The 27,992-nt window shown below is 40.7% G+C and overlaps 1 protein-coding gene across 1 annotated transcript; it reads right to left on the bottom strand.

The window, feature by feature from the left end:
* Nucleotides 1-175: 175 nt before the first annotated feature.
* LOC149288963 (nucleoporin p58/p45-like) lies at nt 176-27,992 on the bottom strand. Its single transcript, XM_089491260.1, has 14 exons — nt 27,883-27,992; nt 23,509-23,645; nt 17,123-17,272; nt 16,767-16,901; nt 16,219-16,344; nt 15,700-15,724; nt 15,112-15,177; nt 14,500-14,674; nt 14,150-14,229; nt 13,605-13,723; nt 13,367-13,449; nt 12,416-12,617; nt 1,581-1,673; nt 176-345 (listed from the first exon to the last, which is right to left on the bottom strand). The coding sequence occupies exons 1-14, from the start codon at nt 27,990-27,992 to the stop codon at nt 176-178; spliced, it is 1,671 nt and encodes a 556-aa protein (XP_089347386.1).

Genomic DNA, 27,992 nt, shown 5'->3' with positions numbered 1-27,992 from the left:
CTTATGGACGGGGGGGGGGAATGAGGTTATTTGAAAAACACAATACTAAGGAACACAGAATAAAAATTCTAAAAAGTTTATAAATCTCTCGGGGGTACAATGCACCGATTTAGAAAAATAGATCTTTAGGACGTAATTAGGATGTAACTAGATGCTTTTTTGGTCAGCAAAAAGTCTATCTTTTCCCTCTCTTGTTTCCAGCTGGGGGCTTCTTAAGCTGAAGCAGCTGTCCTCCTGTCGCAAGGCCTGCAGATGAGGGGTTTGATACGCCAAAGGTTAAGCCAGCTGATGAATTGATGCCAGGGTTGCTGAAGTTAAATCCAGATGTAGATGAGCTGCCAAATCCTTCAGGGGATAAAATAAAATTTGAAAGCATTAATTTGAGTGAGAAAAAGGTTTTGAGAATAAAAACTCCAACCTTAACCAAGCCGTTGAACCCATAACGATATATGCATATTGTAGTTGACAGGCAGAGAAACGTGTACCAGCGGCCCTCAAAGGGTTACATGAAAGCACGGCGAAGCTGCTACAAATGTTCATTTCCAAAAATACATCTTACGTTTCCTTCTCTTTTTAAGGATCCATGAACCCATCCATACAGCCCCATACGCCGTGTGTGTAGTTTGGGGTTAAATACTGGATTTCTTACATTATTCACCGAGTGAGGTCTCTATCGTGCATAAATCACCTTGAGTGGGTTCAATAGATGGCGAATGCTCCAGGACATCTCAAGCAATGAATCCACACAAACTACTAAAATACATTATATATTATAACCATAAGGTGATAGGGGAACCTTAAACCCAAGTACATTCGCTTAAAACAATGCAGAAGTACAGGACAAAGAGCAAAATGTCAACAGTAATTAAGGATCACCGGTCACTTCTTTAAATGGAGCATACGGCGGCAGAGCCTTCCAAGCACGGCTAGGACTAATGGTACGCGTCGGACATTTCAGACCGTATGTTTACGATAAATGCTATTTAATGTATCCCAGATTATAATAATTAGAAGTGATACGAAAGTGTTTACAAATGGTATCGTGTGGGGGAAAAAAACAAACAAAAAAAAAAAAACTATTGCTCTGGCTAGAATTACAGTTTTGAGTTTTATTCCAAGATGTAAAGCTACAAATTATTTAAATAATTAAAAAACATCACATTACTGAGGAAATTAAGAGGAAATGTTCGAGCAGTCTGAATCAGAATAATGTATTTAATCACAATTTTATTAAGAAACACATTTACTTCTGTTTATATGAAAATCATAGTGGCCATCCGGCCTGTAGAACTTATATTCACCAATCACTCCAAACTTTTAGAGAAGAGGGACATTGGGGGAAGAATGTGGGATACACGGGATCTACGGGATCAGGGGAATGCCAAGTTCAATGGAGTGGAAAGCTTACGAATTTAAGAATGTCAACATATACACGTTTCTCAAACATATATATAACCCTATAGAACTGGGTGAATTTGGTTTTTATGGGGTTTTTTCCCCACCTAAACATCAGAAAGCAACCTTATTTACAATTCCTGGCTTAAATATTGGACACCAATGATCTTTCGGTCTATACAAACCTGCACTCAAGCTTCCCGATGGTTTATTTGCTGTTCCAAAGCCAAATGTGGAAGCTCCTGCGGCGCTGCCTCCAAACGCAGTGCTACCAAAGCCTAGTGGGACAATATTAGACAAAAAGACATGTAACAAACTGTAACTCAAAATGATCAAGTAAAAGCTTTAGCTATACATTACATCATCAAAGGGGGCATCATGTGGTTTGTGACATCCCTTCCTGCCCAGCCTGATCTCGAACATAATTCCCATGCGCAATGCCCAGTTCTTCACAACTTTACTGTTGGGTACGCTCAAACTCCACCAAACTGGGCAGAAGAGCTGGCAAGCGGGATAGGACATTGGAACGATCGCTCCTACACAAAGCCGGCAGTCCCGTTTTGTGGACTGATTAGAAAAGGAATGAAAAGGCGATGGATTCGGGAGGAAAAAAGTGTCTTAGTCAAATCGATACATTAAAAACGCAAACAAAATATGTTCGTTCCGAAGGTGCAACCACACAGATAACTAACAGATAGGAACTTCTGGAGTGGCCCTAACACCGTGTGTCTTGGGATAGCACGATTCAAGTTCTTGGAAGTAACCCATGTTATGATCATTTTATTATTTATTGTGCATGATCAGCAGCCAATGTACAAAGTACGAAGTACAGTTCTATCCACAGCAGACGTCCCCCTGGAAAACAATTACTCTGGTGCAAAAACAATTGCTTATTGAACCATTTTACTGGCTGCCATAGTGATTTCTCACTCTGCAGAATATTTTAATTTATTTTCACATCACTGACCGAATACAATTAAGCAGAAGCCCAAAGAAGAGCGGACAGGATGGAGTCGTTTGAGAGAAACCGATAAGTAAACTTCCTAGATTTGTAGCGGATTGATAAATATACTCCACCACATTTTGGAATAAAAATAAAATACATTTTCCAAGTTTCTTTCACAATTGCGTCTGTATGTTAATAAGTGGGTGAACGCAATGATGCATTAATCGGGTTGGTGATCTAATAGAATGATTCTAGACATGAACAAAATATTTAAACGGAGAGGAATTTGAGTAATTCGATAATGTTTGTCATAAGTGCAGTCTGAAATCTCAGAAGTGGTCATTGTTTGATCACAAACATACCTTTCATTCCCCCTTTAATGGCCGTTCGAAGACTGATGCCAAGATGTGCTAATGCCCCGGGCTTCTATTTGTTGAGGAAATCTCTGTGAATTGGCTGGCCTGTGCTAGATCATTTTGAATGAGGTAATGTGCCTGTCGTTAACGCTACACCGACAACTTGGCAACCATGCCGGTGAGAGAGCTGCTGGGTATCGCGGTGCCCAAAATTGTTATTTTGGAAAGGAAGCCATTCCCAATTATGTTTCCCATCATTGGAAACTATTTTATCAAAGTATTATAATTATACGGCTATAATTAATATTATAGATATATCGCAATAGCTTACGCAGCTTCCTCAGCGTTCCAAAATTATTAACTGGATAGATAGGGTAAGCAGAAGGACATCCTGAATGTCAGGACAAGCCCCAAGTAAGGTTCGGCATCAATAGGTATAACAGGTAGACAGGATGGATGAAATTACTTATCTGCCCGATTACTGTTCTAAAAGGGACTCCAAATATATTAAAATAAAAACATATTTGCTGTGTGCTCGATGTACAGAAAAAAACCTTTGGGAATACCTAATGTGGACTACAAAGACCATGTGGGTTTAATTTCTCACACTCGGGTTCCAAGAGCCAAATATTTTAACAATGGACATGAGCGTAAGTATGTACAGTTGATTAGGCAAATACTTAGCCAAGTCTTTCAACTCGGGGCAGGGCCAGGCCGGGTTGTAAATCACATTACAACCTCTCAGCAATTGTAAAATATGTCCAGGTCAAGCAGAGCACTGAGTGCTTTATGGCCAGTCCAGGCAAGCCGGGAGGCTGTCAATCACAAGGTACGGCTTCCAGAGGTTTTAGGCAGGTGGGAATATAATGCTGTAGAGTAAGAATGCTTTCAAAATAGACACGTTAATAGTTTGTTTTTATTGTTTAACAAAATGCAAGGTTAGCAAAGAAGAAAAATCTAAATCGATATTTGGCGTGACCACCGTCTGCCTTCAAAACGGCATCATTTCAATTAGATAAATGTGCACAAAGTCAGGGACTTTGTAGGCATATAGGTAGGTGTGTGATTAAACAATTATACCCGCAGGTGTGAATGATCATCAATTTAATATGTAGGCTGAAGCGATCATTAACTGAAACGGCTCTGTAAGAGGAATAAAAGCGGGTGAGGGACAGCCAACCTAACAAACTGAGGTTGATGGAGACAGTTCAATGTCAAGTGATACACCATGGCAAGACTGAGCACAGCAACAAGGCACAAGGTGGTTATACCGCCAAGGTCCTTAAAAAAATAAAATAAATTGTGTGCAAGAAGAATAGATGCTGTTTTAAAGACAAAGGGTGGTCACACAACATATTGATTTGATTTAGATTTTTCTTCTGTGTACTCATTTTTATCATTTAACAAAATGCAAACAATTAACATTTTTGTAAAACATTCTCACTTTATAGCACTTCCCCCGTTTGCGCATATATATGACACAAACACACTGTTCTGCAGCTGATGCAAAAGGTCAGAACTTAAATTTGCACTGCAATAACATTAATGCTGGATCTTGCCTGTGTTCAAGCTGATAAATCCCCAGAACACCTCAGAGGACATGGACAGTGTGACAACTGTTCTTACAGATGATTGGGATAATACTGTTGTAAACCAGAAGCTAGCACACTCTTAAAAGCCTGGATGGAAAATACATAACAGACAAAAATAAACTCAATGGCGGGGGGGGGGGGGGGGGGTGAGATACCAGAAATGGTAGACAATAACATACCTTTGACAGGAGTTGCCACACAATAACAAGCCTGATCCTACACCTGGTTCAACACGGAATAAACTATTCTAAAGCCAACCTGAGCTGCAAAAGGGCATTCTGCAATTTAATTGGGACTTAAATAAAAAGTTGCACTAGGAAGGATCTTTAAAGTAAATTCAGGCTGCCTTCTGCTGGTCCACACTGAGGAAGGCAAAACGTTCAGAGGAAACAAGACAAACTCAAGAGGAGCTTAGGGGCACAGGGAGGCTGAAAGTGATGTTTATGTACAGGCTGCCTGAGCATGATAGGAGTGTGATTGCTAACAATTGCTAGCAGCTAACATCAATCACACTCATATCATGCCCAGGCAGCCAGTACAATAACTATGTAATTAATTTTTTTTTTAATTTCGGGCCCCAAAATTAAGGTGTGTCTTATATCTGGGAGCGTCTTATACCTGGGGAAATACGGTACATGATATATAATAAAAGGCCAACGCAGAAAATGGGTATGTTATCCCATGTTATATCACAACACAACACATACATGGTGTATGTATAAAAAGTGATTCTGGTTTGAAAAAAGTGGTCTTATCACCATAAAAACCAGTGTAACCGTCCAATTATTGGGAGCATTCCATTGGTTGCTATGGTGAATAACATTGAACACTGCGCCAGAACTTATACCCACAAGCAGTGTTTCTGAAAAAAGCATGGATAAAAAAAAAATGTAACACACACATGTATGTTCCTCAACCAAGCACAAGAATTTTTTTTTTATTTTTTTTTACAAAGTATTGAGAGAAATTCTAAAATGATGTAATAGATTAGAAAGTGTAAGCTGTACCTCCAAGGCTTGAAGAGCCCAAAGCACCCGGCTGCTGCAAGGCAGTGCTCATGGCAGAGCCGAACGGAGCTCCAAAACTAACGGCCACAGGCTGCCGGGACCCTGCTATGGAAATAAAGCGGAGGGGAAAAAGGGGTGGGGGGGGAGAAACAAAAATACGTTCCTTACTCTCTTCAAAACTAAAATGAACCCTTAAGAAACAAAATAATAGAGGCGACACCATTAAAGTATCTGGCTGCCTTGAAAACCAGAAGCCCAAAGTCATTTTGAATACTCATGTTACGGAGATTTTTTTTTTTTAATTTAATAATTTCTGGTAGAACATTGTATTTGTAGAAAATGGAATCTTTAGTAGATAAAACAACAAACACGCTATCTTTTTTTTAATTTAATTTATTGTTCAGTTTTCAGCAAGTCAATAAAACGGTAACATGACAATTCAAACGTGTTCACACAGTGTTGGCTGGGAGTCTGGAAACGCCTCGCAAAATGACACTTTTCAATAAAATGCGTAAAAGGTGGAGAGAGAAGACGCCACTTCCGGCACAGACCCAGTAAAACAAGAAAGCAAGATTTTCATTCTTTTTGGCTCGATGCGCATACACAGAAAGGCACAGAAATGAACTCTGCCACCTAAACAGCGTGAAGATGAACAAGGAAAACGTATACGGGGGGTTACTGAGCTGGAAGAAAATGTATGGATCAGGAAGCAAAATAAATCATTTTTGGAAGCATTTTTTACCAATTTAAACAATATTTATTATTTTTCCTTCACCTGTTCCATACATTTGACAGCTCAACTTACAACCCGATTGCTCGCGCTTCTATTCAACCCGTACACACAGCGTTTAGGACAGAGGTCGCTTTCCTGGTCCTTTTTGCCAATCTTGGGGTCATCAGGACTGCGATGAGAATCAGGGGAGTTTATGCTGTTCGGCAGCGGACAGCCCTTTATTTACTGGACAGAATCTCATCCATGTGCGCAGCTCTCAGAGACCGTCTCATTTTAACGTAAACATTATACAAAACAGAGATTAAAGGAAAAAAAATATCTAACAAAGATCATCACAAAGTTTGAGCCGTTCAGGAATTGCATGGTGCCGGTGAACACACAAGCACATTTTATTAGCGCTGCAAGCCCTGTAGTCACCAAAATATTTGATGTAATTTTACAAAATGAAGAAAAAAAAAAAACAAACAAAAAAAAAAAAACTTGTCCATGATCAAGATTTACATAAAATTGCCGAAAGTTCATATTTTTACGTAAAACTCAAACTTTAATGTTTAGAAATTTCACCAATAATGTTTTTCGTAACTGCTGAAATTACAGGCGTTTATGGGGACGGTCAGTCGATGCTTTACGTTTAGACTAAGCCAATGTAAAGCATGTCAGGGACCCTTTAGGACCACAGGCTAATGTAAAAAGCCACCAGTCATCCTGAGGTCGGCCTGGATGGTCCACGCACCATACGATCAATATTCATCATTACTATGAAAGCTGAAGAAATACTGCCCCCCCCCATACCTTTTTTAAGGAAACGATACATTAGAAATATTCATTTTTTTGCACAGATGCAGATTGAGACGGCACCTTAAATAATAAAGCACTCGACGGTGTTTAGAATGAGTCCGATCATCATATTCAAACCTTTCCGGCAGCATATATTACTCAAATTACTAGGTTATTGCGGTATTTTAACGTCAGCACTTTTAAAAGAAAGGCAAAAGGCAACCCAAGCCTTATATAAAGAGAGAGCAGATAAACCGATCTAGAACTTATTAGGAATGAGACATTTAAGCTGATGTTACTTGTTTTGACCACCTGATTACAAGTCATTCTTCTGCTTTGCAAAAATTTATGTTGAAACTTTTTATAATAAAAAAATAAATATAAATTCACATTCACTTATTGCTCATGTAGAGTTCTCACACAGGCTGCACACAAATGCTTAAGCCTTCCAAGCGCCCGCCGTACCCAACGTATCGCTTTGTCTCAGTTCTAGTCCCGTCATTCCCTGTGAGTACACTTTGTGGCGCAATATAAATAATAAAAAATACTATAAAAAAAAAAGTTTACTGTTTGAATAGATAAGTCTTTAACAAAAAGAACAACGTCCTAGCGGGTCTCCCGGCAACTTGACAAAAGTTTCTATTGATAACTCGGCAGAGATGCCCGGCCATTGCCGAGAGCAACCATCCGCAGGCCGATGTGAAAACGTGCCTGGGCTCAGCCTTGGTTCCAGACGCGAACGCACATAAACCTAGTAGTGCTGTATATAAATATATTTATTACAGATGGAGATATTTAAGCATTTTAATCGACTATGAGGGCATCAGCTAGAAATGAAAACAGGGAATTGGTAAGTAGCAGCCGTAGCTCCTGACATTGGCACTTAAGTCAAAGCAGCACGTACGTACGTGTATACACACACACACACACCAACTCAAATCACATCATCTTTAACCCCTTAAGGACAATGGGCGGTCCCCTAAACCCATTGAAAACAATGCATTTTGAGTTAGCATTTGTCATTAAGGGGTTAATTAAAGAATGTTTACATTTCCGTAACAATAACAAAGTTACATTTGCTATTTTTACACCAAGTAAAGCATCTTACAAAAACTGTTTACTTCGCATAGAAATTCCACCCGCAGAGATCTCGCCACGACCTACAGGTGTCCCTCCTGATGTTTCTTAGCTGCACTCCCTATTATCCACCGCCAGCAAGTTTCCAACAAAACCCTGCTATGGAATTGTGGGAAATAAGCTGCCCTTCGGCCGGAGAAGGCAAATGACTGCCTAGAGGTTATTCGTCATGGAAGTGTAAACACGGAAATAAACTGGAAGAAACGTCCAAACTACTGGAACACGAAATACTGCTACAACACACAATGCTTTAATTACAAAAGGTAAATATCTAACATTTATATAATTTACTGCAAAATAAAACAATTTAGGGGCACGCTAGTTTCTCCAATATGAAACCGCACGCTATGACAATCCCAAATTGGGTTTAAGACCTTCCACCGCGAGACCAAATTCAAGACCCCCATAATCCGCCTTTACTCCAGACTGACACAAGCCATTTCTCGTTAGTCTTTTCACTTAGGTTGGTTCTGTATAGCTGCCTATAAGTCCATTTAAGATAATACAGTAACTGTATCAGAGTAACAATTCCAGCTCATGGAACCTGTAATCTAACGCATATTAGTATGATATATTAGAATGATATATTAGAAGCCAACCTTCTTCCAGCTTCACCTGTATTATCGAGTACAGCACTGCATTTTACAGACATTTTCTTCCGTTAAAATAATAGTACCTCATTCTTCTGATGCGTTCTACGTTGCCATCTTGCGGTACTCCTCTCTCCTGCGACAGAAATGGGTAAACCCATAGAGATCCATACAAAATGGTAAAAGTTGGGAGAAACCATACAGCTCTTGCAAGCCCTGGAATAACACTAGGGAGCAACCAACCTCTAGGGCTAGAGGGGCACATGCGGTCTCCAAACACAGGAAGTTTAGTACGACTTCCTGTTCATGCCGTCAGCTATTCTCCTCCCCCAGCAAATGCTCTGCCTCACAAATGATAAAACCAAGACTGAATCCAGCACTGGAAATGACACGCCGCCTCCTTTCATTCACTTTATCCACATCGTATAGCAGAGGAATGCTTTCGCTATACCGCCTAATCAAGCCAAAAGAACAAAAATCCCCACCAACTGGAGAAAAGTTTGCAAGTTTTATATAGTTAAACATCTCCATATCGTACCATCGCTGGTGTTTCACACAAAAGGGATCTTTCATCATAAGTTACAGCGAGTCATTTTTGTTCTAATGATTATATGTTTAGAACAACTAAATATATGATGCTTCCATAAATAATATAAATTATTATCTATTATGCCATATATTATAAGCAAGGCCGGTGTTCAGTACCCGCTACTGGTTATAACTGCAATGCTAGATATTCCATGCCGTATAAACAGAACATTTCTAGGCATGGGAGGCCTTGTCAGAACTACATGCCCAAATGTACCAATGGGCCAAAATATTTGCTATATACAACCCAATAAATGCCGGAAGCCAAAACCAGGTTTAAAAGGACAGCGATGGTAAAAGTATGGTGGCCTGTAAAAGTATTTCAATGTGCACTCCGCACAGCCCTTCAAGCTGTCAGATCATGTACAATAAACTAGGACGGGAGCCATTGCGAAGTGTCGTGAACAATGCCGGGTCCACAGGACTTAAGAACAACTACTCCTTACAGTAGGATGGCTGGCTAGGTTATCCTATATCATTAGGGCAATTGAGGACAGACATTATTATTTACTGTTTTATATAGCGCCATCAAATTCTGTAGCGCTGTACAATGGGTAGACAGGACATAACCAGTAGTATGTAACATAACAGAGACAACAGGTGAGGAGGGCCTAGAAGGATTAGACCATAAGCCTGCCTTCCTAAATATTTACAAATAAGAGGAGCTTTTCTCAAAGTCCGAAATTCTAAGGAAATGATGAGGAAAATCCAGATATTTCAGTACTGTGAGCAGAACACACATTTGTGAGTTTCAGCTTTTACCATTCCTGTCCCCTTAAGGAAAAATTAATAGAATTGCGAAAATAGTCACCCCGATACAATACCCCATATTTATTTATGAGGTCTCCAAATATTTCCTAATGATTGTTTTCCCCATCTTGTATGGGTTATCATTGATAATCCTCGTATTTAAATACCTGTAATAAGTTACAAAGTTCACATTTATTGGGTTACGTTTAGAGAAAAAGAATATGTATTCAAGTATATAAAAGCATTTTGCTTTCCTTCCTTTCCAAGATACAACAAATGCATGTAAAGAGGAAAGTTCCTTTTGTGTTGAGACCCCACGCATCCCATCTCGTTACCCCCCGATGTTCACTACGGAGTGTGTGTGGGGGGGGGGGTTGCCATCTCTCCCTCAGGTCCTGCTTAATACGTTAGTCTCTCTGATGCCCACTTCCCTGTCTTTGTTTTGCCCCCAATTACCAGATCCTTGACTTACACGGTAAACTCTATGGATCTGAAGTTCCAAATATTGACCTACTCAGCTATTGTTTTGTTAGCCCTAATTGGTGATATATGAGAGCTACGACTCTTCACTCCGCCTTTTCCTTCAATTAGCCGCACTATTCCTTTAGATTGTAAGCTCTGGAGCCCACCATCCCTGCCAGGAACTTTGTGTAAAAACACCGTAAGGCTAGATGGCAAGCACATGGGCAGGGTGCTCGGGACCCTGATATCTGTATGTATTAATGTGTATTTATTATGTATGTGTAACCTCCTCCCCATTTAAATTTTACAGCGCTACATGATTTGCTGGCGCTTAATAAATGAAAGCCAATAATAATAATAATGTTCAGATACAAAGTGAAGTGGAAGCGCTTTCATTATGGGAGGTGGGGCGCTGTGTATTCTGCTAAATCCCAAAATGGCAGCATGGAGGAACATGCATAAAATAAGGTTTTTTAGTAAATAGACTAAATACATAAAATTATTAGTAAATAAAAAAAAAATAGGCACATTAATAAAATTAAATTTTTAGAAGTACTATTCCGTTAAGAAAACAAACACTAAGTGCTCAATACTGATCGATGAATAAATCTAAAATGCTGGACCATTCACATTTACACAAAACACAATTATACTTCAGATTAAAAAAAGCAGGACGTCTTCTCGAACCATCACACGGGATTCAGTGACATAATAACCAGGAGTACAGATGCTTTAAGCATAAGGATATCGAGTGGTGAAGTTTAAATACATTCCATCCGCATGATTATTACTAAATGAAAGTTGTGTGTTGCGGAAAGAAATTAAGCAAATTTGGCAAAGATGATGCGTTTATTAGATAACCAAACCACGTTGGATTCCAAACAAGCGGTGGAGATCTGCTCAGGTCTCCTCCTGGGGCGAATCATGCAAGCGATGACCTCCACAGACTCGAAGGCTTACAACCCAATACAATTCAGTTTACCAAAGGCATCATTTTTACCAAATTCTCTGATAAGGAGCTAGTCAGCCCTGTACCATGCTTAATCCAATTTATCCACCACTGTATTTTGCATAACGCGAATAAACCTGCCTTCGCATAGATATACACGCAGCCAGAGTTACTGTAAACTACTGCTAAACACATATGGGGTAACTTTGGAGCTTTAAATGCGTCCCTCTACAGCCAGAAACATATGAAGCTCACTAGTTACCGGGTGGCAAGGAACCCCCAGGGGTTTAAGAACTCTAGGGGAATGGGAAAGATTCAGAAAACAATCTTTAAAATAGAGTAAAACATACATGCAACATTAGCCTTTACATCTATGTAAGGTTGGAACACACTTAGCCATACGTATGTATGCGTTTAGTTGGGGTAAACTGGTTATTTCTATTAGAGGAGATATGTAGGCTTCATAGAACTAGTAAGCTTGCCTGTTCTGTACATGAATTCACTACACAGATGGAATGGTACAATCTTTCTATACGAGTTGAACGGCGTCCTAGAGGTAAACACAGAAAGGAAATTTAAATATGCATGAGATGAGACCAAGGACTGGTTAAGGTCCAAGTCTTGGCAGACTAGACGGGTCTGATGCTTCTCATCTGCCATAGAGTTTTAGGTTTCAATACGTCATTCTGATGACATTACAGACTCCCATTAGCCCCGTGGCATCCGACATCACAGGATGGCAGTCGCTTGTTTGCTTTGATTATATGACACACTGGCAGCTAAAGCCGAAGACATGGGGAGTGTTTACAGACAGTCGTGAACGATTAGTACGCCGACGTCCACACAACGCAACTTCACCACTTTCAAGATAAAATATGAGCAGGTAGGACGATTACGAGTGCCAGAGCACCGCACAATCTTCCGGCAAACAAGGTGTTAAAGATAGATTACAGAAAAATAAAATCCATCACACGGTTAATTACAAATAGTGTCATTATTGCTGAGGCTGAACCTGCATAGTCTAAAAGCTAGACGTAGTAAGAAAAACGCACGTGTTTTCCAGCACACTGAGAGGTGACAGCAGTTTACTGAGCGCAAGACAGTAATGATCTATAAGGTGAATGCATTCAGACCTGTAGCGGGCTGCTGTTGTTGCGTTAGAGTTGCAGCCATGGCAACAGCAGCAGCGTTTGGCATGTTGCTGAAGGGTGTAGGTCCGGTGGTAGCTCGGGGGGCGCTCTGCCACTTCCTCGCTTCGGCCCGCCGCACCTCGAACACATCGCTAGAATCAGCCAGGTACGCTTTCCGGTAGCCGAGGTACTGTTCTTTCAGCATCTGGACCAAAAGCAATATAGTTTGCAAATCCTACAGTATCGCAGCTGTTAAAAATGTAACATTAAAGAGGATCGAGTACAGAACAACATTTTACATCGCCCCTCGTTTCCAAAAGCCATTTATCATAAATTATCCATACAAAAAAAGGGAGGAAGAATAAAAAAAACACGCCTCTAAATACGGCTGGATGCTTGTTAATCAAACACCACACCTTGGTGTAATATACCAAGTACACGGTTACTTATAGCTGGCGCTATAGAAGAAAAAAAGATAATAGTTTGTTGATCCAGTGAGAAATCAGAGACCATTTTGGTAAATTAGTAATGTTTCACTCCTTTTTTGAGGCACAATTGGGAAATTCAATTTTTTTGTTTTTTTGCCTTGTTCTGGATCAAAAGTGAGGTTGAACTTATTTGTGAGTTTTTCCAATCTGGGTTACTAGGTCACAGTAAAATATATGAATGGACATCTCGCAAATTACAATAGGAAAATAAATACCTTTCATGGTTTTAACTGAAACCATAGCAACAGGGGGTCGGTAGCAGACTTTGTATATCTTGGCATACTTTTTCCCTACTCGATATAACGACCGCAAAATAACTTGACCCAACATGCTCAACTAAACGTCAAGACAAATAAAGTCTGCTTCTCAAAAAGAACCACTTGACGTAAACGCTGATTTTTTATTATTATTAATTTCCATCATAAAAATAATTCTGTAGGTAAAACGGTCACGTCGTGCCCCTTACCTTGACGTTTTCATGTACTGCCTGCAGCTGAGCAGCCAACGCCACAAAGGTTTGATACAGCTTTTGCATTGCCAAAGACAAATCTACAACACACAAAATGCAATTAGATGTACGGGTCGACACAGAAACGGTAACAGGAGGAGAAAAAAAACAATATTTCTGGTTTAAAAACATATTTGAAATGCACTAGTTAATAATCTACACAGAAGAAATATAAAAGCCGAGTTCTCGCACATACCTTGAGGAGTTAAATGTGAACTATTGGCTTGGGTTGCTAGATGATTTTCCAGTTCTTCTATTTGCTGTCTGTACTGCTGCAGCTGGACCTCAAACTGATCCACCAACGTCCGGAAGTAGCTACAAAGATAATTCGCAAACATTCAATTTATTGCCTGCATGAGAAGTAACTAAGGGAAGCAGCAAATATGTGCTATACCACAGAATAGGAACTATGTGGCTACATCGCAGTGCCGGCAATCCAGCAAAACATTGTGTATGCCCTAAAGGAAATGTAAGATTATTATTTAAGGCGAGTTTACAGTGCGGTAACAAGAAAATATACAGATCCTAATTTCCACATCATGACCTCGCCACAGGGCACCAAATGCATACGATGCAATGTAGAATAATAATAAAAAATTAAAAAAAAAGATCGTTGATGTAACAAATGATAAAGAGATCCAGCAAATCTATACATCTATATATTTATAGTTAGCAATCCCGCTACTTCAATGAACAGATTTCGAGGCCAGCGCGGGTTTCCTTATTTTCTGGAATACTTACTCTGCCGGAGCTATATTTTCATGCTGTAGGCCAGGAGGCGTCTTCTGTGTCCGTAAAGCTATTTCAGCATTTTTTAGTTCCTTAAAAGCAAAAAATAAAATGCCATCAAAAAATATACTTACAGCTGGCCTGAAAAAATCCCAGCAGCCATGTCCCTTAGATTTTTTAATCTGGTTCCTGATGTTTTTTGCCATTTTATATTTATTTATATAGGTGTACAGCTGTTGGCACCCTTTCCCTCTCCCCATTGGTCAGGCTCCTAATTTCTACATAAACTTCTCCCGCTTTTACCCAGGATGATCATATATTTGAAACCAAGAAATCAAACAAAAAGATAAACCAATCCCCACCTGGGCAGTTTCCTTTTTCAGTTTGTCAATGGCCAATGCATTTTTCTGTAGTCCACTGGATGCGAGTGATAGGAGTTGCTTTAAGGCTTTCATATCCTCTTCTACCTTCATCAATGTTTTTGAAGACATTCTAGTAATCTCTTCTTGAACCTGTTTCTGCTCTTTCACAAATTTCCTGCAGATGCAGAAATATGAAGGGTTAAAAAAATGTACACATTTAATGCAATATTTTTTAGACAAAAACAAGAATTACACAAATATATAACGTAACCTACATAGACCCGCTCTTTACATATGTTAGCAACGCTTCCCCACAAAACATGGGGAAATAATATGTTTTTGCCTCGAGAACCTTTCTGTAAACCGCATAAAAGGCCAGATACAGAGTTCGGTCGTGTGGCTCTCTACCAAGTTGCTTCTGGGTGGCACAATTAGCCTCTTAAAACAAATACCTGTCCTACAAATGAGTAACACGTATTACTAAAGCGTTAATACCACCTCAGGATGCTTTAAAACTGAACAAGATGCTAAAAAAGATTTAACCAACCTAAATCCAGGAATCTGCCTGTGAACAGAAAGACATAATAATGGCAACCGCCGGACAGTACTCACTGGAAATTGTCTACATCTTGACATAATATTTGAGGTAGGTTTTCCTCCTTAAGTGCTTTGCTGTCCCTAGAAACAAGCAATTGATATTAAAAAGAGTGTTAATATCCATGCTAGAAAGTTTACTGTTTGTTTATAAAAGTGCAGAAAAGCCTACAAACAATACACAAGTTTCCCCGTCTATGAATATGGGGATAAAACCAGAACATTTTAAATAAATTTATTTATTTGGTATTGCATGAAAAAGTCTTCCAGACATTCGAATTAAAATACCGTATTGGCCCGAATATAGGCCGCACTCCCCCCCTCCACTTTAAGTCTTTAAAGTGGGGGTGCGGCCTATATTTGGGGTCTAGCTCCCGACGCCCGGGACATGCAGCGGGTTTAGGATACAGATCGGTGCAGGGGACCTGCATCCTACTCTCTGATGCGCTCTGACAGCCTCCCCTGCCAGCACTTCCCACTCTCTCCACCTAATGCATTAGTTTGCATTAGTCTGTCAATTCTAGTCTTGTCATACCCCTTGAATATATGTATTGTATGAAGCGCTGCATAATAAATAAATAAAAGATAATAAACAAAATCACTTACTCAGGTCTGGTTCCTGTTTTGTCACCTACAACAAAAGAAAAAGGTCTGATTTCGGCTTTAAAATGCATATTTGAGGAAAATTGGACCTAGCAGACAGAGTTGTATACACTACGGCAAAAAGACAATATATCTTGGATACTGAACGTTTTATATAGTAAGACAGAATGAGCAATCATACCAATCTTTGGCTGCATGCATTGTGTAAATTGATTGCTTGTGTAAGGACCGTTCTTTAAATACTGAATTACATCACATCTCACAGATCCCCACCTTAAAAGGCAATTATCAGAATGGGGCAGTAATAGCGATTTTTGTTATCCAGGGATCAGGGAGGCATTTCAGTGAAATGCAAGCAATGCCTCAATGAGAAGAGCGCAAAAGCATTGGGAATGCACATCGATCAGCTAGCAACGCATTGAATCCTGACAGCAGCCTTAACCCATTCATGTCACCGCATTGCTAGGCAGGTGATCGTGGAAATAATCTGCATGGAACAGAATCGTAATCAAGACCACTTACTTTTTTTGTCAGACGAACTGCTGAAATCTAAGCCTCCGAGTCCTTCATTTGTAGTAGTCTGTGCAGCAGGAGCAATTCCTCCCAAATTAAGACCCAATCCCAAACCCAATGTGCTCTGGCCAAGTCCTAGTATAAAAAAAAAAAAACATTTTATGTAATTTTCTGTAATATGTATACACTGGTCTGGGGATCAACTTCTTAAAAAAAACATATTAGCGATAAAAAAATATGCAAACAGGGAGAAACGCAATTAAGATATTGGACATGCAGGTTTGCCTTCATTCCTTTTCTATGCAACGTTTTACTCCATCCTACCAAGTAGTCTTGCGTTTATTAACCATTTCCAAAAAAGGTCGGCCACTAGAGGAAGCCAATAGTCCAGAGATAAGAGATACGTATGTTACTCAGTAACGCTCACACCTCATCACCGCATGGCTGCAGGAATATGTAATACTGTGACAATAATCACGCGACGCAGCGCTTATCTGCGAATATCTTAAGTGGGACACTATGTGGAACAGCAGGATAGATCTCCAACATTACTGTACCTGCCGCAGGCTGAGCTGTGTTTTGAAACAGCGATCCACCGAGGCCAGTCAGCGACGCACCCAGTGACAGACCTGTCGCGGCTGTTGTAGTAGTAGCTGCTGTATTGCCCAAGTTTAAGGAAAACGGAGCTGATCCTTTAAAACAAAGTATCATAATGTATGAGCCGGTATAGTCTTATAAAAGAAAGACAAAAACGAACTGTATAACTGAACTTAATAGTCAGCAATCATTGTTAAGACATGTTAAGAAAGATTAAAATGATTTTGGCAACCATCCAAAAGTTTGCATCCTATTGAAAAGTATATAGTGCTATCGTAAAACACAACTCAAAAAAAAAACTACAAGAACTCTATACCTGATGCTGGGGTGGAGGTGAAAGCAGATGATAAAGAAAGGCCGGTCGTTGAGGTAGTCGTAGCAGGCAAGGAGAACGGAGTGGCTGATCCTGCGGGTTTATTGAAAGGCAAACTGAAACCAGTCGTAGGCGCAGACGTGGTGGTAGCTCCTTTTTGTAAATAAAGAAAACGAGAAAGATACAGTTTTAGGATATTATCATTACAGGATTGCTATGCTTTGGCACATTTGCAAATGTCCTTGTTAACGTATGATATAAAATGGCAGATATTTGTGCTTAATTTAGAATTTTTTTAGTTTCAACTCTGAGCATGTATCAGTATATTGAAAAGATAAAAGCTAATCATTACCTATAGGCAAGACTGGACAAATCCTTGGAGGCAGGTAGCCATCAGAGCCATAGCTAACTCCTTTTGTACAGAGGCTATATTATTTACTTTGCCCTTACACACGACTGCCCATAAACACACATACACTGCCCTTACACACGACTGCCCATAAACACACACACACACACACACACTGCCCTTACACACGACTGCCCATAAACACACATACACTGCCCTTACACACGACTGCCCATAAACACACACACACTGACCTTACACACGACTGCCCATAAACACACACACACTGCCCTTACACACGACAGCCCATAAACACACACACACACACACTGCCCATAAACACACACACATTGCCCTTACACACGACTGCCCATAAACACACACACATTGCCCTTACACACGACAGCCCTTACACACGACTGCCCATAAACACACACACACTGCCCTTACACACGACAGCCCATAAACACACACACACACACACTGCCCATAAACACACACACATTGCCCTTACACACGACTGCCCATAAACACACACACATTGCCCTTACACACGACAGCCCTTACACACGACTGCCCATAAACACACACACACTGCCCTTACACACGACTGCCCATAAACACACACACACTGCCCTTACACACGACTGCCCATAAACACACACACATACACTGCCCTTACACACGACTGCCCATAAACACACACACATACACTGCCCTTACACACGACTGCCCATAAACACACATACACTGCCCTTAAACACACATACACTGCCCTTAAACACACACACATTCACTGCCCTTACACACGACTGCCCATAAACACACATACACCGCCCTTACACACTACACACCAGCATCATTTGATGTGATAGACCTTGCACTCCCCAATGTTGGGCACCGTTTAGAGGGAGATTGCGATCTCCCCAACCAGTCCTGCAGCTGCCGATCGGGCCGATGTGCGCCCCCTTTGCAGCTGTGCCCGAGGCGAGTGCCTCTCTCACCTCACCCTTCCTATGGCCCTGGCAGCCATGGCCGTTTAGATTTTTACTGTTGCTCTTCTATTAATCCCTACAGGATATACCAATGGCTCCTAACCTGTGTACAGAGTTTTCCAGTTCTGCCTACAGAATATGTTGAGCACCTCAAAAAAAATAAAATGTACAGAACTGAAAGACGCATTTGACATCCACTGTCCACCAGCCTTGCGTTAAGACCATGGGAGCAATATGTTTATTTCTACCTAGGGGTGAGTTTGGAAAAAGTTACACATTTCTACCACAGGTGTTTGCATAAAATGAGAAAAAAGGCAAGCACACATTACATCACTGAGATGTTAGGTACCCAAAAAAGAAAAGGTACAACATTAAAACATACTGAAGGTTGAAACCAGATTCTGCTTATGTAACAAAGGAGAGATTATTAAACAACATCACAGGACTGTTTACACACACACATATATATATATATATATATATATATATATATATATACACATACCATATACAAATTACATACGCAAAAGTGGAAAACAAGGTATCCCATTGTTTACACAATGAGGTATTTATACATTTAGTTATGATACCTCGTGGCAGAGAAAACTTTAATAAGAAGGCTTGCTTGATAATTTGTCATCTTAATATCTCCGCTGATTACTTTTTGAGACGCAAAGTACAAGGCGTTATGACTTAATTCTTTCCCATTCACTTTCAAACTCAATTTAATGAAGTCGCAGCACCATAAAAACTGCCACGAACTGTGGATTATGGAAGATATATATAGTACGGCTTTTAATTCTGCACTAAAATCAGTGACAATATAGTTATTTATTTTGTTGACCATTATTAGGAATCATTAGGTGGTGATGGATGTGAATTAGTAGTCTCTTGCGTCTCAGATGTTCTGTGATGAAACTTTCCATTTCTCATGTGGTGATGAGGGCGACATAACCCCGATGGAGGTCCGGTCACAGATTTTTATGCTTCAAAACAAGCAGAGCATTTCTCAGCTATAAACAGTGACAGTTGTCACAAGCACCTCGTTTCACTGCAAGTACCCGGGTTTATTTTGTGTTTTCGTCTGGAAATTGCATCTTGACCTACATGCCGAACCTAGAATTTTTACTGCTGCGATTTGAGGAAAAAACCGCCCAGGAGTGTAAATTCTGAAAACCCCTTTATACAGGGAGTGCTTGTCTTTTACTAACCAAACAGCAATGGGCCAAACGACTTATAAAATACAGACTATCAGAAACATACTTTTTAAACGTCGTTTTGACCTCATCCTTTCTCTACGTGGCTTTTCGCTTCACGCTACCAAGTCAGTTTGGAGCCAGCGTATGGTAACCGTAGTTCAAGAGGCGGCCAATGATCGAGACGTAGGAAGGGACCAGAGATAAGTCCCGCTCCAGAAACCTCCTCTACACACCAGAGAATCTTCCCTTCCAGCATTCTATAATAAGCCAGCCCAGCCAATAGGAAACAAACAGCAGGGGCACTTCGTTCTATTGGCTACACATGCAGCTCTGCACCTGTGGTCACAGTTACATATGGCTTTGAGTTGGAGTATTTAATAACTATTATTTTATATATAGCGCCATCATATTCCACAGCACTGTACAACGGGTGCTCTCCCAAAAAAGGTTGGCCACTAGAGGCAGCCAACAGTCCAGCGATAAGTATGACCCCGCTACAGAAACCTCCTCTACAGACTAGAAGGCTATACCACAGAATATCCATAGGGCTGCAAATAACGATTATTTTTATAATCGATTAGTTGGCAGATTGTTTTTTTCGATTTAACAGATAAAAAAACAATATGCAAGTTTTTTGGTTTATTTTAAATAATTTAATGAACAAGCTGGGTATTAAAAACAAACAGCAGAACAAAAATAACGTAACATTTACATTAACGTGTCATTGTACTCAAACTAGGATTATTACCTAAAAAAGGTTTTACTGGTAAATATTAATTCACATGTAAACTAGTTTTTTCATATTTAATAAAAACTGATTAAGAAAAATGCATTTCTTGTTTTTTTTTCCTTTTATTTGCCAACCTGCTGTCCAGTTATTGACATCTGCCCCCCCCCCCCGGCTTGTCCGACGCAGGGCTAAATTAAACAAAAAACCACCTGCCCGGTGCCTGGAACCACATGTCCTGGGCATCGGGCGATACGAATTCCGCATCCCTGCCAATTACTGCTGATGAACAGCCCGTAATATAAGTAGAGAAATAGCAGATACCCGTAGCTTTGTTTTATAGAAGAATGTTAAATAGAATCAATAATATGCTTTGTAGGAATTGGCTAAAAACATGGTAATGTTCCTTGCCACCTCACACGCATGAATGTGTACTAAAGTACTTTGTAAGTGCTTTAATATGTATTCTATACCTGTGGAAAAGAAATCTTACCGTGTTTCACTCTTGGCTGCTTGAAACCAATAGTATCACTGTCTGTGCTCACAGGGGTCTTGTTAGACCTGGAATTGCACGAGCCAGCACCTGAGCTGGCTAACAGCGAGTACAGCGCACATGTAGAGCGGCAAGCAGGAGATGTGTGTGTTTGAACACCTTCGCTACAAGCCAAGGGGAAAGTGGGCAAATGCACAGGGAGAATTCTGCTGAGTCCATCCATGCATTTGCAAGGGGACGGAAAAAAAATAAAAAATGATAATTTAAAGGGTACATTCGGCTATTAAATGCATTAACGTGCACATGACTGCTGGTAAGTCCTTTAAATACTTGTATTGGGTGGTTTGAATATTCAAGCTGAATGATAAATTGCGGCACCCCAAATCAGCGTAGATTTACACTTTGTATAATTATATGCTATTCATACTTGGCCTTTAATAGCATTCATTTCCCTAACAAACATGCCAGTTTGCATAAATGGTTTTTTTTCTTCATGTACATGGATTGAGATATTAAATACAGTAAACGGGAAGTGAGTTAACATGTCACAGAAATTGTGATTGCTTCATGGGTTTAGGTGAATAATAATTAACCGAGTGATAGAACTAGGGCTGCAACTAACGATTATTTTAATAATCGATTAGTTGACCGATTATTTTTTCGATTAATCGGATAAAAAAATTACATTTTTTCTCAATTTAAAATAATGTAATAAAAAACGTACAATTTACACTTTCATCTCTTTATCACAATAGCCTCTCTCTATTCACCTTCTTAGTTTACTGACATAATAATAAAAGCTACAAGAACCCAAACACAGTGTTTCTCAACCTAGGTTTTAATACAAAGTTATTAGGAAATATTAATTCATGTTAACAATTTTTCATATTTAATAAAAACAGATTAAAGCCTTGTTTAAATTTTTTTTATTTACCAAACTGCCCCCGGTTAGGCACATCTGACCCCCAGCTTGCCACTCTGCCCCTATATATGCCTTATACCTCTTATATGCCAGTGATATGCAACTGAGCCCCCTGATATACCTTTTACCCCCAGATATGTTTTATGCCCCCCTGATATGCCTAATATCAATATGCCTTATACCCCCTATATGCCACTGAGCCCCCTGATATACCTTTTATCCCCAGATATGTTTTATGCCCCCCTGATATGCCTTATACCCTCTATATGCCCTGAAATTCATAATACCCCCCATACACCACTATAACTCACCCACACACCACTCTGGCTCCTCCCCCCTCCCATACACCACTCTGGCTCCTCCCCCTCACACACACCACTCTGGCTCCTCCCCCTCACACACACCACTCTGGCTCCTGCCCCTCCCATACACCACTCTGGCTCCTGCCCCTCCCATACACCACTCTGGCTGCTCCCCCTCCCATACATCACTTTGGCTCCTCCCCCTCCCATACTCCACTCTGCCTCCTCCCCCCTCCCATACGCCACTCTGCCTCCTCCCCCCTCCCATACTCCACTCTGCCTCCTCCCCCTCCCATACTCCACTCTGCCTCCTCCCCCTCCCATACTCCACTCTGCCTCCTCCCCCTCCCATACACCACTCTGCCTCCTCCCCCTCCCATACATCACTTTGCCTCCTCCCCCTCCCATATACCACTTTGCCCCCTCCCATACTCCACTCTGCCTCCTCCCCCTCCCATACATCACTTTGCCTCCTCCCCCCTCCCATACTCCACTCTGCCTCCTGTCAGCCACGGAGGTTCACAAGACACCAGGGAGCCGGGTAGAGAGGCAGAGTGCCGTATGGGAGGGGGAGGAGCCAGAGTGGTGTATGGGAGGGTGGCTCCCATACACCCCTCTGACTCCTCCCCCCTCCCATACACCGCTCTGCCTCTCTACCCGGCTCCGTTACTGACTTCATAGAAGCCTCAGCGTAAGTGAAGGTGAGTAACGGAGGCTGTCTGTGCGCATCGTTTAGACCCCCACCGGCTGACAGAGAGGATGATCCTCTGTCAGTGTCAGGGGTGTATGGGAGGGGGAGAGAGACGGAAGTGAGAGACCGGCCGACAGCGAGGGGAATCCAGGTCCCCTGCAGCGTTGTGGGGGATCTGGATTCTAGTGTTATAATCCGATCTCTGTTTGAGGTCGGATTATAATTTTTTTTATAATCGACAATTAATCGATAATGAAAATCGTTGACAACGATTTTCATTATCGATTATTATCGATTTTAATCGATTAGTTGTTTCAGCCCTAGATAGAACCCCAGATCACTAAAACAAATGCATCTATTTGTAACTATGGATATGTTTTGCTACGGTATGTCTCCTCTCCTTGTACATGCCTCAATATTCAGACATAGTGTACGCTGGAATTTTTTTGTTACATACCTGTATGTATATTGATGTACTATGGTGATTGTACTTCGCTGTTTTATTATAAATAAAGGTGACTTGAATATGAAAAAAAAATAGTCCTCGTACTAAACGAATATTTCCAAGAAATAATTAATCATGCAAAGTGATTCTTGAAAGTGTGTCTGTTTCTTGTCTAACATTTAAAGATCGATTGTACTGTTTGCAACATCGCGCTGCGGCTAAATTGTGCTTTTCATTTTGTTAACAAACAAGAAAAATGGCTGTACCTGTATTGGATCCCCCCAGCGTAAATCCAGTTGCAGGCTTTGCTCCAAAAAGTCCTCCTCCAAGTCCTGTTGAGGCTGTAGTTGTTGCAGTGGAGCCAAAAGCACCGAACCCAAGTCCCGCAGATGCGCCGGTGTTGCTGCACAAGACACAAAACACAGCATGACAAACTATGTCATTCTAAACACAATTTAAATGTTTCTAGTCTAGCTGCTCTGCTTAATTTAACACTTTAGTACCCAAGTACAGTATTACCGTCTTCATTCTTAACACTCCTGTAAAAATGTGTCTCAATGTTTGCCTGCTTGAAGGGGGGGGGGTGTTTCTGCATGGCGGTGGGTACATCAAGCCTACTGAATACATTCATGATTTTGCATGGGGGGGAAAAAAATGTAAAGCTGAAAATCAGGTATCTTATGTATTAAAGTGCATATGACAGCTGGGGGTGCCATTTAGGTAGTGTTTTTTTGCTGTTTAAGATAAGATATGAAAACGACTAAGATTTCCTTATCGTGCTGGAGGGTGCAATTAATGATCTGTATAAGTAGAACAGCACCTTTAAAGAGAGAGAAAGCTGCAATGCGATTCTATAACTAGGTACGTATAAAAATGATAGAACGTTAAACAACATAACAGAAATGTGAAAAATACCTTTTTTGGCCATTTTAACAATCTTGTGCAAGAACAAAATTTTTTTTTAAAAGACTCCGGCGCCCAGACTATTATACTAGTCGTGTGAGAATTTGTAAACGCTGTATAATTATTTAGCGGTCACTCTAGTGCCCTTTGCAGGGACAGCATACCGTGGCCAATACACGCGCGCTATTACTCCAGTATTTACCGGGCATAAAAAAAAAAACACTGCTATGAGGTGAACAGTCGGGGCATGTTAGCCAAGGATGAACATATAATGAAACTATGTAGAAATGAGGGATTTTGGAACTGACTCACACTCACCTACGCCAAACATTCAAATATGCATAACCTCCTAAGAGCCAAGGCTGTTTTACTGCTTTTATTCAGGCACAAGAAATATATTTTTCATTTTGATATCACATTCACACACACAGTACTTTATTTCTAAAACATTGTTTGATTGCTAAGATTACTTCTCAGGGTACAATGTATTTGAGGTCTTTCACACTTAAAACATTTTTTCCTCCCATTTTTTGTTTTTTTTCTCTCTCTTCTCACTCTGCAGCCTTGCTATCCTTATATCACGTGTGATTAGTGACAGAGGGAGATTCCAGCAAACTTGAAGGAACCTTCCTGCAATGTCATAGAAAAAACAGCAGGAAACAAATGGCCAAACTTCCTTTCAGGCGTTCACACACTGTCAGTGTAAAAGTGCTTGAACCGAGCACCGCAAATCGCTCTCTCCCACACATGCTATGATTTGGGCAACGTGGTGCAAAGCTGCCAGCAGCCCCAGTAATCAGGACATAAACCCATTTTATCTGCCATAATGTCACAATATGATTTTTCTTTAAAATGTTTAGTGGCTAAAAACTCAAGCTGGCAGAAAGATATTTATGTAGATATTCTGGTATTGCATTAACAAGCAAAAGCACTCCCACTAAAGAGTAATCGGGGCAGTTCATCAACCGTCTCTTTGCCGTCGTCACAGCTGGATATCCCCACATGCAGGTAAACATCAGCAGCACCGGGGTCTATTTATTGAATAGAGCTCACAGGAGAGTTGTGTTTCAGCGTCTTGGCTTCACTATATATAATGACGATAGGGTGCCCCATTTTACTTCTGTCATTTAGGGAAACAGTATGGAGCAGATGAGATCACAAACAGGCGTACGGTGTATAATAAATATATATCACACACGTAAAATGCGTTTTATAAATGCGTATTATAGAAGTTATACGAAAGCCTTGGGAACCACGCTGATTTCAGATTTAATATTAAGCTTGTTTGAGCAGGGCGCTTCTGTTTCTGTATGTAATCTTGTTATGTTATATACTAATTGTTATGCGCTGTCTACCCATTGTACGGCGCTACGGAATCTGTTACATACTACAATAATATACATACAGTCAGACATGAGTAGTTTCAGAGAATTAACCCCTCCGTTTCCAGGCAGGAGCAGTTTTAGAGAATTAACCTCTCCATTACCAGATGTCACACAGTGAGTTTCTTACCTGGTGGTAGTTGCAACTTACACTGAGCTCCATGTGAAAGAGGTAATCAGCCAATCAGGAGAGGCTTCTGAACTCTGTCACGCTCCTGATTGGCTGAGACCTCCTTCACTCAAGCCTCTCATTTCGGGACTAGTGATGGGAAGTTCGGATCATTAAAGTGAATCGGATCATTTCGATTCGTTCACTGAAATGATCCGATTCATGATCCGGATCTTCGGATCACTCAGTGTGCCTGCACGAGTTACTGTTTTCCAGTAACTCCGTGCAGGCACACTAACGATTGGCCCCGCCCCTTTCATTATGAATCCTCCCCCCTGCCTCCAGTGATGTCAATGAAGGCAGAGAGTCGTTCAAAGATTCGGATCTTACAGGGATCCGAATCTTACAGTGATCCGGATCACTGTAAGATCCGGATCTTTGAACGACTCTCTGCCTTCATTGGCATTCTAATCATTCAGAGAATATCACCATACTGTTATAAATAATACATTAATAATCACTGCCCCCAGGATTTACATTCCCCTTTACCTGCAACTGCACCTTAAGCTAACTTTATTAAATTAATTAAATTAACCCTCACCATTAAATTAACCCTAAACACCCCATCAACCATGACTGCCCCTAAAATTAACCCTTAACACCCCATCAACCATGACTGCCCCTAAAATTAACCCTTAACACCCCATTAACCATAACTGCCCCCAAATTAACCCTAAACACCCCATTAAGCATAACTGCCCCTAAATTAACCCTAAACACCCCATTAAGCATAACTGCCCCCAAATTAACCCTAAACACCCCATTAAGCATAACTGCCCCTAAATTAACCCTAAACACCCCATTAAGCATAACTGCCCCAAATTAACCCTAAACACCTCATTACGCATAAATGCCCCTAAATTAACACTAAAGATCCCATTAAGCATAACTGCCCCCAAATTAACCCTAAACACCTCATTAAGAATAACTGCCCCTAAATTAACACTAAAGACCCCATTAAGCATAACTACCCCCAAATTAACCCTAAACACCTCATTAAGCATAACTGCCCCTAAATTAACACTAAAGACCCCATCTACCATACCAATTTATTAGGTAATTTATCTGGAGTACATGCAATTAATTTAGGGGCAGTTATGGTTAATGGAGTATTTAGGGTTTATTTCAGGGGCCGTTATGGTTAATGGGGTCTTTAGGGTTAATTTCAGGGGCCGTTATGGTTAATGGGATCTTTACGGTTAATTTCAGGGGCAGTTATGGTTGATGGGGTATAAGGGTTAATTTTATGCTGATGACTGAGGGTTAATTTAATTAATTTAATAAAGTTAACTGTAGGTGCAGTTATAGGTAAAGGGGGGGCAAACTCAGGGGAATCTAAATCCTGGGGACAGTGTGAACATTATTAATGTATTTATTTATAAAAGTATGGTATCAGTAATATTCTCTGAATGATTCGAATCTCTGTAAGATTCGGATCCTTGTAAGATCCGGATCCCTGTAAGATTCGAATCATTTGAATCTTCGGATCATTCGACTCTTCGAACGACTCTCTGACTCTATGAGTTATCGTTCCTGTGTGAATTAATGAGCTGTAACCTGACCCCAGAGTCTGTGTCTGAGTGCTCTGCAGATGACTCACAGCTCTAGGATCAGGTTACAGCTGCATGATTCACAGACTGAACCGCTACAAATGAATCGTTCAGTCTAGTGAACCGATTCATCCGGATCACTAAAAAGAACCGGATCAAATGAACGATTCGTTCATGATCCGGACATCACTATTCGGGACAATGCACTGAAGTGCCATTGTGGGACATGTGGGCATCCTACCTAGTCCCCCTACCTCTGAATCCCTTGGAGGGCCATATATAATGTATAGTTAGATCAGTGAGGTTTCTCCAGTCTTCTCACACAATGATTTATACCATTATCCAGGGCCAAACTTCACAATGGACAAACTTGCTAATTTAGGAGCCTTCACAACAAACAGTGAAGTGTGAGTTAAAACCACAACTCTCCTGAATAGACCCAACTGTGTCCTTAGACTGCAAGCTCTTGGAAACAGTGCCCTCATTAACTCTCGTTTCATGCGACTTCTTGTTGACCGTTAAAGCCAATATACTGTACAGACGCATGGTATGCGTTGGCTCTTTATAGATAATATAAATGCACCGAGAGGCTGTCAGGTCACCGGAAACAATATTATGAAGTGTCTGTTCTCTCACCTGGCCGCAGGAGTCCCCCCAAATGAAAACGGGGCCGCGGCACCCGCCGTCGGGTTAAGGGTTGTTGTGGTGGAAGCGGCAGCGGCCCCGAAAGAAAGGCCGGTAGCCAT

This window comes from Sceloporus occidentalis, unplaced genomic scaffold, assembly GCF_023333645.1.
Source record: "Sceloporus occidentalis isolate IW3139 unplaced genomic scaffold, rSceOcc1.0.p SCAF_49, whole genome shotgun sequence".
Taxonomy (NCBI): domain Eukaryota; kingdom Metazoa; phylum Chordata; class Lepidosauria; order Squamata; family Phrynosomatidae; genus Sceloporus; species Sceloporus occidentalis.
Note: the sequence above shows the minus strand (reverse complement) of the source record. Positions and strands in the feature narration are given on the sequence as shown.

Bases quoted from the DNA above. Each gene is read 5' to 3' on its own strand.
- LOC149288963 (XM_089491260.1), bottom strand. From the start codon at position 27,992: ATGGCTACCGGCCTTTCTTTCGGGGCCGCTGCCGCTTCCACCACAACA. The intron at 23,646-27,882 runs GTGAGAGAACAG...TGTCTTGTGCAG, and splicing joins GGGGGGACTCCTGCGGCCAG to CAACACCGGCGCATCTGCGG. The intron at 346-1,580 runs GTTTGTATAGAC...TATCCCCTGAAG, and splicing joins ATCGGGAAGCTTGAGTGCAG to GATTTGGCAGCTCATCTACA.